The sequence below is a fragment of the Phalacrocorax aristotelis genome, chromosome 3 (genome assembly GCF_949628215.1).
Source record: "Phalacrocorax aristotelis chromosome 3, bGulAri2.1, whole genome shotgun sequence".
Classification (NCBI taxonomy): Eukaryota; Metazoa; Chordata; class Aves; order Suliformes; family Phalacrocoracidae; genus Phalacrocorax; species Phalacrocorax aristotelis.
This window is the reverse complement of record NC_134278.1, coordinates 61,846,952-61,863,186: the sequence shown is the minus strand read 5'-3', so window position 1 is coordinate 61,863,186 and position 16,235 is coordinate 61,846,952. Positions and strand designations below refer to the sequence as shown.

General features: G+C 36.8%; 1 protein-coding gene across 2 annotated transcripts in view; it reads left to right on the top strand.

Moving 5' to 3' along the window:
* Nucleotides 1-15,577, top strand: part of MED23 (mediator complex subunit 23) — a 43,567-nt gene extending 27,990 nt beyond the window's left edge. For both annotated transcript variants that reach the window (XM_075087643.1, XM_075087642.1), the window contains 13 exons: nucleotides 388-551; nucleotides 1,689-1,813; nucleotides 2,306-2,511; nucleotides 3,401-3,581; nucleotides 4,537-4,707; nucleotides 5,957-6,173; nucleotides 6,837-7,073; nucleotides 8,476-8,641; nucleotides 9,636-9,708; nucleotides 10,782-10,996; nucleotides 11,811-11,931; nucleotides 13,609-13,740; nucleotides 14,462-15,577. In XM_075087643.1, the coding sequence (XP_074943744.1) occupies nucleotides 388-551; nucleotides 1,689-1,813; nucleotides 2,306-2,511; nucleotides 3,401-3,581; nucleotides 4,537-4,707; nucleotides 5,957-6,173; nucleotides 6,837-7,073; nucleotides 8,476-8,641; nucleotides 9,636-9,708; nucleotides 10,782-10,996; nucleotides 11,811-11,931; nucleotides 13,609-13,740; nucleotides 14,462-14,635 (2,182 nt within the window). In that variant the 3' untranslated portion in view covers nucleotides 14,636-15,577. The remainder of the gene's footprint in view (nucleotides 1-387; nucleotides 552-1,688; nucleotides 1,814-2,305; nucleotides 2,512-3,400; nucleotides 3,582-4,536; nucleotides 4,708-5,956; nucleotides 6,174-6,836; nucleotides 7,074-8,475; nucleotides 8,642-9,635; nucleotides 9,709-10,781; nucleotides 10,997-11,810; nucleotides 11,932-13,608; nucleotides 13,741-14,461) is intronic.
* The last annotated feature ends 658 nt before the right edge of the window (nucleotides 15,578-16,235 follow it).

The window sequence follows — 16,235 nt, the reverse complement described above, 5'->3', positions numbered from 1 at the left end:
TTGAAACATCCCATGCATTATTCATGCCTTTTTATTCTGTTTTTGCATATATTTATTTATGTATGTAGCCTTGTTTAGAGGAAGACATTCAGAGATAGCAGAAGAGGGTGCGTCTGTAAATTGGAGAGATTTGAGGCTCTTTTTCAGGGGCTCTGCACCTGGAATTTCACTAAATCAACATTTGAGAGCTTTATCGGAAAAATAAAGTACTTACGTTTATTAAACAGTTGAAGAAGCAAACTTTTCCAAAAGATTAAGAACATCACTTTCAAAACAAATGTTTTTGTATTACCTGAAGCAGAAGACGGAGGAAAAATAGGTATTTTGGGCATCTTAGAAGCAGCAGCGTAAGCATTATTTGGTAACTGGGCTGTTTCCTTCTTTCAGTGTTGAGAGTACTGCTCTAAGGCTAATCACAGCGTTGGGCAGCTCGGAAGTCCAACCACAGTTTACACGATTCCTCAGTGATCCCAAAACAGTTCTTTCAGCAGAATCAGAAGAACTCAACAGGGCTTTGATCTTAACTCTAGCAAGGGCAACACATGTGACAGGTAATAACAATACTTGTAGATAACATCTAAGTGAAAGCTGTAGTCAAGCCTAAAATACTGTTTAATAGAATAGCACAGAAATGACCCAGTCATAAAACATATCCTATTCACCTCCAGATTTGAAAGAAGTATAATTTTAATTTCCAATTACTTGTTTTTAGGCAAAAAGCTATTATTAAAGCAGTAGTGAAATCAGACATTGTTTAGAAGTTTATTTTTGTACAGAGATACAGTGTGACTAGGTTTTTTTACTGTCTTATTTTCAGTTTCATTATTTTAAATTTAAATGTTTGGATTGATTTGGATAGACGCCACTTAAAAAAAAAAAGTGGAATGTTCACAGCAAGTATGTTGCTCATGTGGTAGCCACCCCCTTTACAGCTTACTTTTAAGGAAAAGTAGTGTGTGTTTTAGGTTTGCTTTCTTAGGGAGGGGAGAGGGGGAAGCTTTTATTGTGTGTTTTAAAGTTTTAACAATGTGCAATGACATGGGTCAGGTTTTTGTTAGCTTGGAGGTGGAGGGGGATGTATTTTCTATCTCTTTATGCTTGTAGTCTGGAGGCTTACTGGTGAGTTAGAATGCTATTTGACAAAAACTGGTGGAGGTGATTTGAACGGGAAAGGGCTTCTTTGTGTTAGGTTTTTATAGATTTTAGGCTTTGCTCAACCTTTAGTGTTAAATCAATGCTGGGTTGGGGGAACGAGGCTTGTGTTTTATTTCTACAGCTTAATTGGGAAAGGTACTGCTGAACAGCCTTTTTAAAGTAATATAAAATGGAATCTGGCAATTTCATCATTATCTTCCTCAGGATTTTTTTTGAAGTCTAATCAGTTAATCAGCAAAAGCTTGGCTTACTGTTATTACAGGAAATTAAATGTAAAATCTTAAAATCAGGATTGCTTTATTTCTAGCTCAAAACCTAAAAATAATTTTGTTATTGTTAATACCCTAAAAAAGATAATATCCAGCTTGTTCTATAGAGTAAATAAGATTTAACGAGAGGGGATGGGAGAAGTTGGCCAAAAAGGAACTCTGTTGAACTAGCAAAGCCTTGATGTGTGTGACTACAAAAGGAATATGAATAAGAAATGTGTTTTTTTGTGTGAAATTCTAATACCATCAATCCATTTTCTATAGACTTTTTCACAGGCTCTGATTCAATTCAGGGAACTTGGTGCAAGGATATTTTGCAGACTATCATGAGTTTTACTCCGCATAACTGGGCATCACATACACTAAGCTGTTTTCCAGCTCCTCTGCAGGTAATAGTTTCAAACTGATGAATTTATAATTGGAGATACAAAGAATTTACTCCCTTAACAAGATTCTTTGCATTTGGCTAGTTGGTGAGATTCTTCCTCTGTCCAGACTACATTTATCTCAAGTCGCTAAAGACGGCAGCATGATTGTAATATTCCTATTTATTCAGAAATGCATTAGCTTCTCCTGGAGTATTCTAAGGCCATGTTGGCCAACTGATACTTCTGGTGGAAACTAAATCAGATCTTTTAAAAATGTAAAAATAAAATTTAAAAAAAATTGGAGAAGCCTTTTTTTCATGTGGCAATTTGTCATGTAGCTTTGTTAGCGACAAGGCGGTCACTTTGGTGTCACAGTGAAGCAACAACCCTACCTGGTAGGTTTGTACTGTACAAGGAACTAGGAACTCATAAGGTGCTAAGTCAAGCAAAAGTTTGCCTGCTGAAATTATTTATTCTAGGCTCTCAGTCACAACAAAGCCTACTTTATTTCAGGTATTCTTCAAGCAGAATAACGTACCTCAGGAAAGCCGTTTTAATTTGAAGAAGAATGTGGAAGAAGAATACCGAAAGTGGAAGTCTATGACCAGTGAGAATGACATAATCTCACACTTTTCTACGCAAGGTTCATCCCCACTTTTCCTATGTCTCCTATGGAAGATGTTGTTAGATACTGATCACATTAATCAAATTGGCTACAGGTGAGCTTAAAAGGTGTGCTATTTCAGAGTTATTACAGCAATATTCTCTGTTCTGAGGACATAGGCCGTGTGCATTAACAGCTTGATTTGTACATTTTTCATTAATTCAGAGCATGCAGAGCATGGAAAAAAGGAGTGGAGCTAGGTATTAGCAAGCATATCGTAATCATTGTGCAGTGTTTAAGATTGGTTACACCACACAGTGGTCTGCAACACACATTCTTCCTGGTAAGAGATAAGGATGTGAGGTGTTTGAATTAAGCAAATGGCAACGTTTCAGGCAAACTGAAAAAGTAAACAGAAAATATAAAGCATATATTTACTTCACCTTTGTATGTGAATAAAGGCCAGATATCTTTTTTTTTTTTCTCAAAACAAATGTTGGATTAAGATGAAAATCTATGATAGGACTAGTAACCCTACAGTTTTTTTACTTGTTCTCAGTAGTAACAGGATCAGCTTCAGCCCTGAAAAATACATTATTTCTTTTCAGTCCTTGTTAGGTCTTTTGAATTTATGATAGCATGTGTTACTCTTCTGTGCAATGAGGAAATACCAGTATTTTAATGCTATGGTTTTATTAAAATGCATACTGCAGGAAAATAAAATTGAGTTGCAAAAGATTATCCCAAGAGGTATATAACTAAAAGTGCGTAACTAAAGCATCGATTCTGGGCAAAATACTATACATAAGAATTGGCGAACTTGAAGCATTTCTTAGTGTGCAGACCTTGGAATTCCATTGCTCTAAGTTTTTTTTTTTTCTTTGCTTTGGGGTTTTCTTCAGCTCCTTTAATAAAGGGAGGGGTTTTGTCTTTTTTTATTATTATATTATTTTTTATTAAGACAATTGTATTAAACCCCACTATTTTTTCTTCTTCCCTGCTAGAGTGTTAGAAAGAATTGGGGCCAGAGCTCTGGTGGCACATGTCAGGACATTTGCAGATTTCTTGGTGTATGAATTCTCTACCTCAGCAGGAGGCCAGCAGCTCAATAAATGTATTGAGATTCTCAATGACATGGTGTGGAAATACAACATTGTAACTCTGGATAGGCTGATACTGTGTTTGGTAAGTATTGCCTTAGAAGATAGGATGCTAGTTCTTCATGCAGAGGCTGCTTTCTGAGTTGCTTTTGTAGGAGCAATCTTTTAAAAAATGCATTGGTTTTAAATAGTGACTATTTACTAACCCAGTAATCAAGTTAAATTACTTCTGTAAGCAACATACAACTCAGAGTCTTACAGTTCTCTGAATCTTCAGTGGAAGCTTTTCTTGGTTATTTAATGGCAACCATTGAATCGGTATTATTAAATGTTGTTATTAGTGCTTTGGGTCTCTGACCTCAGAGCTATGCAATTGTATCTGCAGCCTGAAAAGGTAGAAGGGGTATGGCATGTCATGATTCAGAAGCAAAAGGAAAATGTTGTGCCCATCAGAGTATGCTTTCTTTGCTTAGCATTCAGCCTGTTTCATCAGAAAAGAACAAGAGAAGTGGCATTCTCTGTGTTTCCAGGTTACCCTACAAAATAAAGCAGAACTCACCTAGAGAGAATTAAATTTGCCTTCAGTGATTATCCTTTACTTATATTTTAAAATCTTATCTTAATGTAAGGCTGGTTGGTTGAATTTTAGTTTGGTTTTCAAGTTGAATTCCAAACATGTCAGAATGGCCGGAAGTTTGAAGCAATCTTAATTTCATTACAATTAATTGGTTATTTTCAATAATAGAACTGACAGCTAGAAGAGAGCTGGAATTCTTGGAGAATGTGCTATCACTAGGGAGTCTGTAAGACACTGCCTATGGAATAAAAAATGTGATGGGTACTTTTCACAAGGGTGATTGAACCTGCCTCTGTTCCGTGTCTCCACTTGAACAATAGAGTTGAAAGACCATAAGTTCAGTGTGAATTTGTGTGCAGATGTACTGAATGTGCAGCCAGATTTGCTAGCCAATGTTTAGGGGTTATAAAGCAGAGAGCAGCGTCAACTCTAATTCCATGTCTTCTGATCCATTTTGTTTCAGGCTATGCGTAGTCATGAAGGAAATGAAGCTCAAGTCTGTTACTTCATAATTCAGTTACTCTTACTGAAGCCTAACGATTTCAGAAACAGAGTGAGTGATTTTGTGAAGGAGAATTCTCCGGAGCACTGGCTGCAGAATGACTGGCATACTAAGCATATGAGTTATCACAAGGTATCAAAGCTAATAAAATCCTTTTGTTGTGATACTTTCCATGGAGTTGAGATCAGCCAGAGAGTCTTTTGTCCTCTAAATAACAGGACAGCTTTCTCAGTTTTTGGAGTTACTAAGTAAGTTGTAATTTATTTGGGCTATTATAAAAAAAAAAAATCACTATGTTTATATAATAACTTTAAAATATAATGCAGTGATATTCAGAGACAGAAGTAGCTGTAGAGTTGGTTAGAAATTCATTATTGCTCATTTAAATTCAATCATTTTAAAATCTTGGGTTTACTGAAACTAATTTAGAACTGAGCTTTTGTGCATCAGGGAGAAGGTATTTCCTTCTGGTGTTTCATGACTATAGCAATAGTTAAACTGACATTTTCTCCTAATTATTAAAGCTTCTTGCATTTCCTGTGTGGCAAGAACATGATAGCCTGACATTTTAGGGAGGGGAATGGGGAATTGCTGAGATTTAAATGCTGCTGTAAACGTAGTGGCTTTTGCTGGCTGGAAAAGGATGTACCAATGCAATGTTCTGTCAAACGATACATCAATGCTCAGATGAAATAGAAGCAAGCAAACTCTCATGTAGTTAGCTACACATACAATCTAGTTCTGATCCAGAAGCTCTTTGGTCTGTATTAGACACTGTATGGCTAAAGCAGAGGGCTTACCAATGCCTAAAAGTGTAAGAGTAGCCTGGGAAGTGCTCTGACATGGCTGTGCAGTTACTAGACCCAATCTGCCATAGAAATGTCAGGCACAGGTAAAACGCTATAAGCTGAGCCTTCAGCTCTACTCATCTGGTATTTGAGTACATTCCAGTTCCTTCCCAGGGAGTTACTACGTGTGTATTACTTCTAGTGTTCTGATTCAGTATGTCATGCAGAAACTTTCAGTAGTGTTTATTTCCCCTAGGTTTTCTCTTAAAATACTTGACAAGGGACACATAACCACTGGCTGCTTTCAGCTTTGCCTAGGGATGCTTAATGTTCTCTTATGCCCACTTCAAGTGGTGGTGAAACTTTGTGTGTGCTTTGGTTTTTTCTTAAGAAGCTATCTATTAGTCTAATAACTAAATAATTTCACTCAGAGTTGAACTTTCTTCGGTAAGCTTTGCAGTGAAATCATCTCACTGCACTCGTGTGATAATGAGATTTATGAAGTGTCTTTTTAAAGAAGTGTAGATGCTGAATGTTAATGCATTGCTTCTAAGGAAAGAGCTTTGGATTTTCTTGGATTTCTTTCCTTCCAGAAATATCCTGAAAAGTTGTATTTTGAAGGCTTGGCAGAGCAAGTCAATCCCCCAGTTCAGATCCAGCCCCAGTACCTACCAATTTATTTTGGAAATGTATGCCTGCGCTTTTTGCCAGTGTTTGACATTGTAATCCATAGATTTCTGGAATTGCTTCCAGTATCCAAATCACTAGAAACTTTATTGGATCATCTGGGAGGTCTATACAAATTCCATGGTAAGTTATCTGTGAATACATACCTTTATTCCTGTTGCAATCATTCTGGTCTCCTTCATCTCTTTCTTTCATAATTTTCATTTACTGTCACAGCAGTGTTTTAATCCTTTCCTATTCTGTAAGCCCTGTGTACATTTCCACAGAGAATTACAATCCTTATTTAGTGAATTTCAGCCTAACAGTGAACTAGCTTTTTATTGAGGTAGCTCTTGCTAATTCATGCTTTCTTCACACCTTTCCGTTTCGCTCCCTTCTAGTAGTAAGTACTTGGACCTGTGCCCTAACAAACTTTCTGTTACCGAGACTGAAACAGCTAAAAAGCAGTTCCTCCATCTATCCTTGTTTAAGATTCAGAGAACTAACCTGATTTTTTTTAAACACTTTTATAATAATTTTTTGTGCAGATGTCACTGCTATGATATGCCCAGACAATTTATAAAATTCTTTCTTCACTGTGACTTCATACCTGGATTCTTCCTATTTAATACCTTTTATACAAAGGGATGATTTAGACAGTTTACTTACAAATATGTTAGTATTATCATAATGATATGAACTGCTAGTAATACTGATTTTCTTTGCCATTTTCTTTGCCACCATAAACATAATAGTGATGCTAGAAGTTATATCTGGGTTTTGTTTTTTTCCTTTTCTTCTTGGCAGACCGTCCAGTGACTTACCTGTACAACACTCTTCATTATTATGAGATGCATCTCAGAGAGCGCACAAACCTCAAGAGGAAACTTGTTCATGCCATAATTGGCTCTCTCAAAGATAATCGCCCACTAGGCTGGTGTCTAAGTGATACTTATCTCAAATGTGCTATGAATGCCCGAGAAGAAAACCCATGGGTTCCTGATGACATTTACTACTGCAAACTCATTGGAAGACTAGTAGACAATATCCTTCTTAAAGTTTGCATTAAGCGGTGCCAATGTCTTATAGCTTTGTTTCATCAAAATATTAAGTTCAATTTCCATCTATTCAGGTACAAAATAAAGCTTGGAGTCTTTCATTAGCTGCATATATCAGTCTAAATTCATATTGGTTTACTTCAGTGTAATTTTTTTCATTATTCTACACAGGGACTGTGCTGCCCTGGTGAAAATGTCTTGAAAGATATGGTGAGAACAAAGCACAGTACAGCTGTATAAATATTTCACTGTTTTAACACATCACTTATAACTGATGCATATGCATTCTGAATTGAATTCTAATTGCCATATAAAATCAGCTTGATACAAAGCATGAATATTTAAAAAAATGTAGAAAATTAGATTACTTTATTCTAATGGAATTATTAATATTACTGAGAATAAAATATTGTAAGCAGTGTCGCATTTAAGATGGTATATAACTAGCTGTGCCTAGCTGAAGATCGGTGTATGTGCTCTTAACAGCTGCTGAGAATCTGGTTTTTAGGAGTGAAAAACTAGAAGTTATATTTTTAATGCAAACATACATTTTCTTAATTGCTGCCTTTTATTATTTTTACAGTTATGACTAGAGCTAATTTAAGTTTCTGAGGAAATAGCTGGTGAACCCATGCAGCTATGTTCTGGGGTATAGTGCTAGTGGAATCTCCCTGGATGTCGTCATCTTTCTGGGTCAGCTTTACGGGAGTTGACCAATTTTCTGGATGTTATATGTCTTCTTTCACTCCTCTTCCCGACCTTGCCTTTCTTTTATGTGTAACTTGAGAGAAGTTTATTAGATCTGTCTAAAGAAAGCTAAAATTATATAAACCCCTGCTTTTATGCAAATGTTAACAGTCTGTTTGGAGATCGTTTCTATATGTAGCTCAAATGAGTTAGTCTTGGTTGGGAAAACAGAATATTTTCAGAGACTAAGCAGGTGCTCGTTTTGCATAAACTGTCACCCTAGCATTCTGCTGAAAGATCTTATATTGAAGCAAATTAATGATTTCAGATCATGCAGAGTAGAAAATTTTTGTTATTTTAATCTTCTTGCCTTGGAAGCAGATGGTGAATGAGATGGTTGGTGTTGTTTTGTTACACCTCTTAACTGGGGAAATTTATCGTCTGCATGACCTTGTGTGTGTGGTATATTTATGGCTATGTATTCGTGCAGTCGTTCAGTGATTGAGTATCATTGCCTTATATTCATCCTTTTGTCTATATGTCTTAATTTTATTAAATGATGTTCTTTTTTATTTGTTCTCAGTAACTTATATTTCATTTCAGTTCAACTTAGCATGTGTAGTATATGCCTATATTTTTAAGCAGTGTGCTGCTTACACTAGTCCGTGTTGTAGTGACTTCTTTTCCTTAATCATTGCCACCTATGGCAGGCAAATCACCCGGTCCATTTCCGAATTGTGACTGGAGATTCAATGAGTTTCCTAACCCAGCTGCCCATGCTCTCCACGTTACCTGTGTTGAGCTTATGGCGCTGGCTGTTCCAGGGAAGGATGTGGGCAATGCACTACTGAATGTTGTGCTGAAGAGGTATGTTGGCTCTCTCAAACTGCAATATATAATACATAATTAGAGATTGCTAGGGTAGTCTGTGATACTAATTTTCTTGGGGTTTTATAAATTTTTAATTAAGTATAACTCCTTTAAGTTTTACACATAAAGAGTTTTTGGAGGGCAAACAAGGCCATAGGAATCAATCAGAAAAATCACATGTTGGATTTCTGTGCTCAAGTGGGTTGTGTGTGCTTCAGGAACAGTTGATTCAGCGTGATCCCCTTAAAAGACAGAGGAAAGACTTTACACAGGGAAAGAACTTGTCCAGTGGATTTAGTGGCACGAGGCTGGAAACAGTCTGTTCTCCTTTTCAGCTGTGCTGGGAGGACGACATTTCATCAGTTAATACCACAGCATCTTTGAATGCAAAGAAAGGGGCAGGAAGCATTCAGCAGGGCTCTGAATCCTCCTGATGCTAATGTAAAATTGGAAGTACTTTGCAACAGAGTGGTGTACCAAGGCTAGCTTTTTGTCACGATGCATTAGGTTTGACCCATGGCTCTGTTTCTTGCTCAGGCACTGGTAGAAGAACTGAAGTGAAAGAAAGGTCGTGGTATTCTTGCAGTGGTTCACATGTCATCTTTGAGCAATGACAAACTGAAATGATTAGTTTTCAGCCTCATTCAGCTTTGTAATATATTATTGTTAGCTCTATTTGGGGCACATGGAGGGAAGGAGTAAATAAAGTGACAAGTAACCCTTAACCACTGAAGCCTGTTCAGCAGGAAGAACAGTGTAAAAACAGCCTTTGAATCCACTAACACAAAATCATGCCTGAACAAAGTTTTGCAAGCAACGTCACAATGGCATTTATACCATCTGCTGGCTCTCTTAAATTACCTGTATGTGTATTATTCTCTCAGCTTGAGAAATATTCTTTGCATAAGTATACCTTGTCTTCAGCTGCACCAGAAGCACAAATTGCAGTTCTGAATTTTAGAGCTTCAGTTTTCGTTTTCTCTGTCTCTAGTCAGCCCCTGGTGCCAAGAGAGAATATCACAGCTTGGATGAATGCAATTGGACTAATTATCACAGCCTTACCAGTGAGTCAATATGTTGTCTTTTAAAATAAAAAAGTATCTTCTTCCATGTAAGGTTTATCATCTTTCTATTGTATGTTGTAAAAACTTCTGCAGTTTGCAGTGTGATAGCCAACATCTGTAGATTCCAGAGAGGGCTATTCAGAAAGGCTGCTTGCATGTTTGAGAAATACCTCTTCCTGCAGCATGGCAAAATTGACCAGGTTTTGTTTTTCTATTATGTTTTGAGCCTCGGGTGAAAAGAAGTAAATCACTCCTATTTAAAAAGGTAATTAAATGTCACATGTGTAGTATTAATTGAGAACTGGATCTATAAAGTAAGGTCTATAAGGGTTCTGATGCAAAGCTAACTTTCTATTAATGCTTGCACATGCACACCCTCTATCTCTTAAGAGATGTGCCTAAAACTGCAGAAGCAGATGTATTCAGTATTAGAGTTTATCATTAGAAACTTTGATCTTCTAAATATAATGACTCTTGGTACTTGTCCAGGACTGCCTGAATTATTTTGATCTTGCTTACCTGTTGCTTATATGTGCAACAGTTATCCTTTCCCTGCAACTTCTCTTCCCCAACAAAATGGTTCCTTTTCTTGGAAGAAAGCCACCATAGATTCAATCCTTATTATTTTGATAATGCTTCTTACTATTCTTCCTGTTCCATCTCCTTGCATATTCATCTATATTCCTTGACTTTTGTGCCTTTTTTTGTTTCCTGTTTCCATCTTGGATTTTTGGTCTGTTTGTGCTTGTACTTGGAAAACTCAGAAGATTCTCAGTCTCCTTCCATTAAGGCTTTTTGCTTCTGCTCTGCTTCTTTTGGAGACCTTTATATTAGCTAGCTAAATAATTAATGAAATGCATCTTGATAATGCCACACCCTCAAGTGTGCCACATCCACTAATATGGATGTTTCCTGTATTGTGCTGCTTAATTTTCATGTTTGTCAGACAGGGTTATAAACTACCATGTAGTTGAAAATGTTTTAGAAATGCAATAATACTAGAAAGAGATGAGGAAGCATTGTCTTAGATGGCGTTCTTTTCAGAAGCAATTCCAACTGCTTGTGTTTTCCAGGAGCCGTACTGGATTGTTCTCCATGATCGCATTGTGAGCGTTATCAACAGTCCCAGCTTGACGTCAGAGACAGAGTGGGTTGGTTACCCATTCCAGCTGTTTGACTTCACAGCGTGTCACCAGTCTTATTCTGAGATGAGTTGTAGCTACACTTTGGCTTTAGCACATGCTGTCTGGCATCATTCTAGCATTGGACAGCTTTCTCTCATTCCTAAGTAGGTGCAATGATTTTTATTATTTAATTTGTCTTTTAAATTCCATGCGTACTGTAGATAACAAAGCTATACCTGTAGCCCTTATACCAGCAAATATTTACATGGCTTTCACTGACACAACTCTTGTTATCTGTAGGCTTCAGGGCTTTCGTCTAGAGCGCAACTGCCTTTAATGAGCCTTTTTTTATCTTGGTTTGCTTTTATGCTTTTATTAATTTCAATTTTTTTAAACCATTGACTGTAGTATATTCCTGAAGTATCAGCTGTAATCAGTAAATGTATCCTTAATTCTAGCAAGTACCCCCTAGCTGCAAGTTGAGATGCTTTGCTGACTGAAGGATGTGTTAGAGGTCCACTTAATCATTAAAGCAAGTGAAAAATACGACTGCTCTAAAAAGTTGATTAGACTTTCCCCAGTGCCATGCTAATGAGAGAACTAGCAGACTTCATTTACTAAGTCTTAAAATATTGGACAGAAATGAAGGTGGCATGATGTATTCCTCTCAACTAATCCCCGGTTAATCCTGCACCTTGATTTTAAGGTAGTGTTAAAACATCAGAGGACATCTTTTTGACTGTGTGTACCGTTCTGCTGAGCTTAAAATTGTTGCATGTTCTAGTCCAGTAATAATGACTAGAAATGTTCTAGAGCTTCACTGAAATGACTAATATTTGCATAACCACACTGTATTTTCTAAAATGAAGGCCCAAATCTGTGAGAGAGAATGTGATGTTTTGGCTAGAATTTGGGGTAAGGAAAAGGGTGGGTGGGCAGAAATCCAGTTGAAGTAGTAAGTGTCTTGAAATACTACAGGTTCCTCACAGAAGTATTGATACCCATAGTGAAAACAGAGTTCCAGTTACTCTACGTTTACCATCTTGTTGGTCCTTTTCTACAACGGTTCCAGCAGGAGCGGACACGATGCATGATAGAGGTAAAGTGAAGCTCTTAGTTGACTTTATACAGTATATATTATTTGAACTTTGCAAATATATTACAAGGCAGAATCTGATAGAGATCTTTGATAAACATTCAGAATTAAATTCTATACAAATTAAACAGTATTTTCAAGGATCTGAATTGCTGGGCTGGTGTTCAGTTATCCAGTTAATTGAAATCTTGTCAGCTTTGTTCGGGATAAAACACATATCACTTTTTTTTTTGTTGTTGTTGTTAAAAAAATACAACCCCCAAAATAGCAAGCAATACACCACTACTGATTACTTTTTCATCCCTAGTTACCAATGTCTGTGCTGGGGACTTCCATCTTAACCTTCTTAGGTGTCCATTAGTTCCTGTGCTGCAAGTCCTCCCTGCTTCCAGTTGTTTCTAAAATATTTAGTTTGCATACATTGTTTTTATGAAGAAGTCAAAAAGTGTAGGGATGTGTACACAGTGCGAGAAGTGTTTTGTAACTTTTATTCCCATTGGATAGATCATGAACACAGGATACTGAGAAAGAAACTGAATCAAGCAGTTAAATAATGATACGGCAGCGTTTCTGTATACTTGTTTACGTATTTCTTTCAGTTTTGCCACTGAGTTACGGCCTTCTCTGGTTCTTTTTAAGTATACTTTGGAAGCATGAGACAAAAAAAATACATATATAGTTCTTCAGGAATGCTTTCTTTCTTTTTCTTTTTTTTTGGTCTTAAAGCTACACTAAGTTACTCCAAAAAGTATTGGGTTTTTTTTTTCATAAAGTAGCACTTAAGTAAAAGTACTGGAGAGCAACAGAAGGTACTGTTTAGGCATGGATCAGTATCATTCCGTGGACTCCTGCTTTATACTATAAATAGATACTAAGTATTGCTTTGACTGGTTTCTTCCTTCCTCTGTCAGGAAGGTTTTTTTTCTGTGCCTGCATTCTCTGTATTGAACCAAAATACAAGAAAAGTTAAAAAGCTGTCATCTTTCTGTGCTTCTTAACATTCCCGTACCACTTCTTTTTCTTTGTGAGGAGTTGATTTCAGTGTGAGGAAATTGTGAGGGGTTGCTACCCTCAGACTAGGCAGCAACTATCATCTGACTTAAATGACCAGCGCAAAGTTCAAGTTTCACAATTGCCTTCTTCAAATGGTCGTAGGCATACGTATGTTTGCACACCGCACTTCCTTAATAACTATATTCGAACGCTGTAGTTGTAATCCCTTTGTAGAGAATGCTTGAACCATTAAAATGCACTGTATGCGTTTGCTGAAGACCTTGCTGGGTTCTAGATACAAGCTGAATGCAGTAAAGTGCAATTTCTTCTCTCTAGAAGACATAAATCTTGTGCTAAGCTCTTGCTATTTTTTATTAAGGTCTACTTTTGAAAATTTTGTAGGTGCTTACTCAAACCGTATTGCAGTCCATGATGTTTAAGCACTAATTTAGAAGCTTGTACCAAAATACCATTATTGTACTTGCTGGAAGTTAACTTGGGAAAATGGGTTCTTTTAGTGGAGCATAATGGGATGAGTTAGACCTGCATGTTTGTCCTTGCAACAAAGTAAATAGTTAGGAGTCACAGATACTTCAAAAGCAGTACACTCTTTTCAACTGTATTTCTACTCTAAAGCGTTTTAAAAGGTGTTTTAATTGGAGGTGCTTTTTATGTCTGTGGAAACAGATTGGAGTGGCGTTTTATGAAATGCTGCTGAATGCGGATCGGTACAGCTCGCACCTGAACTACATAGATCCTATATGTGACTTCTTGTATCATATGAAGTATATGTTTACAGGAGACAGTGTGAAAGACCAAGTAAGTGAACAGTAGATATTCATACTTTAATCACCTTTCTTCCCATATAGCAGTTCAATCACTTTATGAATTATTTTCGTAGGTAGCAGTACAACAAAATGCTTAGCAGTTGCTGAATCTCCCTGTGCAAATTAGGAAGTAGGTGCACTTCTACACATGAAAAAGCTTTAGCTGCAATAGGCAAGGTATCTTAGATTTCAAGATCAGTTTCTGTAGTCTGAATTTTAAGATAAGCTTGAGGGTGCTTTAAGTACTACTATTAAAGCAATTGCTTGAAATAAAGCTACTGGATGTTTTATAACTTTTCCTCATTTCAGTCTGTCCCTTTTAAGTTTTTACCCAATTTCTGTTTCATTAATATAACTTGACATGTGACAAAAGCAAGAATGTGTCCATGTTCAGTGAAAAATTGTTCACCTGATTTAAGTTTGGTTTATAATTGTATGCACTTTTAAAAGTGTCTGTTGTGTGAATCGTTTTGCAAAGCTTTGGTGTAGAACTGTTACACCAGGGAGGGTTATCTGGTTTTTTTAAGGTTAGTTATCAGAAGAGGTCCAAAAGTTAACACAGTGAATAAAACATTAACATAAATACCACTATTTACTATATCTTTTTCCTTTCTTCGTTGTACTAATGTGACATCTGTGTATAGTAGTGACATGTGTCAAAATACTCCTATTCTACCAAATGCACTTCTGTCCTATTTATTTATTTTAAACAGGTTGAGAAAATAATTTGTAATTTAAGACCAGCTTTGAAACTTCGGTTACGCTTCATAACACACATCAGCAAAATGGAACCAGCTGCTGTTCCACAACAGCAGCTCAGTAATGGGTCACCAGCACAACAGCCCAGCCAAGTGCCTGTCAATGTTGCTTTGCCAGTAACACAGTGAAATGAAGTGTTCAGCTGGCCTCGGTGTGAAGGCTTCCTTCTATTACTGACCAAGGTGAAACATCAGCTGATCTGAAATCTGGTGTGCTGTGCGGAAGGAAAGCAAACCACGTACAGATCTGTGCTTTATTTTATTTTGCATAACAAAGCTGTCTAACTTTATTACGCATGCCAGTCTTCTTACCTGTTTATATCAGGCACTAGACGAGGTGTATTTTGCCTTTCTCTGAAAGCACTGAGTAAAGATTCTCTGCAACCAAATGCATGGATTTCTGAAGAGTTTACAATATCCTGCTCCCTGTCCTGCTTTGAGTCATCTGGGTTTTTCCTTGCTTTCTGTCTGTGATATGAAAGGACACTCAATGTATGTAGCCTGGTAGGAAATGGCCTTTTTAAACTTGGGTTCCACCTCATTACAAATTTGTATTCTTTTTGTCCAACAGAAGAATTTAAATTCTTTTTGCCTTTTGGGCAGACAAGTTCAGTCCTTATACAGAAACGGTCCTAGACAGAGAGACTGCATCAATTGCATTGAGTTGTAACATCTTTCCAAAGACTAAGCCTTTGAAAATGTCTGCAAGTTTTGTATGTACAGTTTATATTCAACAGATGAGCCATGGGTTTGATCTAGCATCAATTGCTAGACTGCTAGAGTACCACCCAGAGGCGCTCTCTAATGAATCTATTGTCTAAGCCTGCGTATTCAGTTCAATCTGTGCTGGTTCGTATTTTATCTTTCCTATTTGGGAAATGCTGTAGTTTTTCTTAAGCCAATCACATGAATTTTACTGATATTTTATATTTTAGATTTGTATAATATTCTACTTAAGTTTTATGTGTACTGTGTTCAGCAGGTTTTGATAACAGAATGAAAGGCTCAGTGTTTTGTAAATACTCATCTTGTTTGACAAACTTTTTAAATTAAAAAAACTCTTTAAAAGACTGTATTAGTATTAAGCTTACTTATTTTCCATATCCATTACCTTAAAAAGCACATATGCTTCCATGTCCCACATTCTCTATCAGCTTTACAATAATGCCAACTTAAACCTGTTACAACTCCAAAAGCAGAAGAATGTTTTAGGTTTCTGCTGTGCCTTTGTTGCTTCAGCAGATACCGGCACAGTAAGGCACAAACTTCTTTTTCTGATTTAGGATCCAGAAACCCCACATGGAGAGGTTCCCCTCCAACCCTCCTATTTCTTTACTTACGCATCGGTATTAGCAGTGGTCAGAGGCACCACTGTGTTTCTCCCTCCTTTCTTCTAATCATTTGAATCGGAAGAAAGGTCCTGGGTTTTTTGGTCTCTCTTTCCTTTAGGGGGGGTGGGGGGGATATGTCTTTTTTTTTTTTTTCTTTTTCTTTTTCTTTTTCTTTTTTTTTCTTTTTTTTTTTTTTTTTGGTCCTTCCTTCCTGTATGTTTGTTCTGCATAATCTTTAAATTGTAGTGCTGTTCAGGTCTGGTCCTTCACCTCATAGACTTTCACACAGAGACCACTCTCTGACTTGGTGATGTGCATTTGATGTCAGGTTTAATAGAATTGAGTTTTTTTAAACATAAATGGGCACCTTTGAATATTTTTCTCTTGAAATGTCAGGG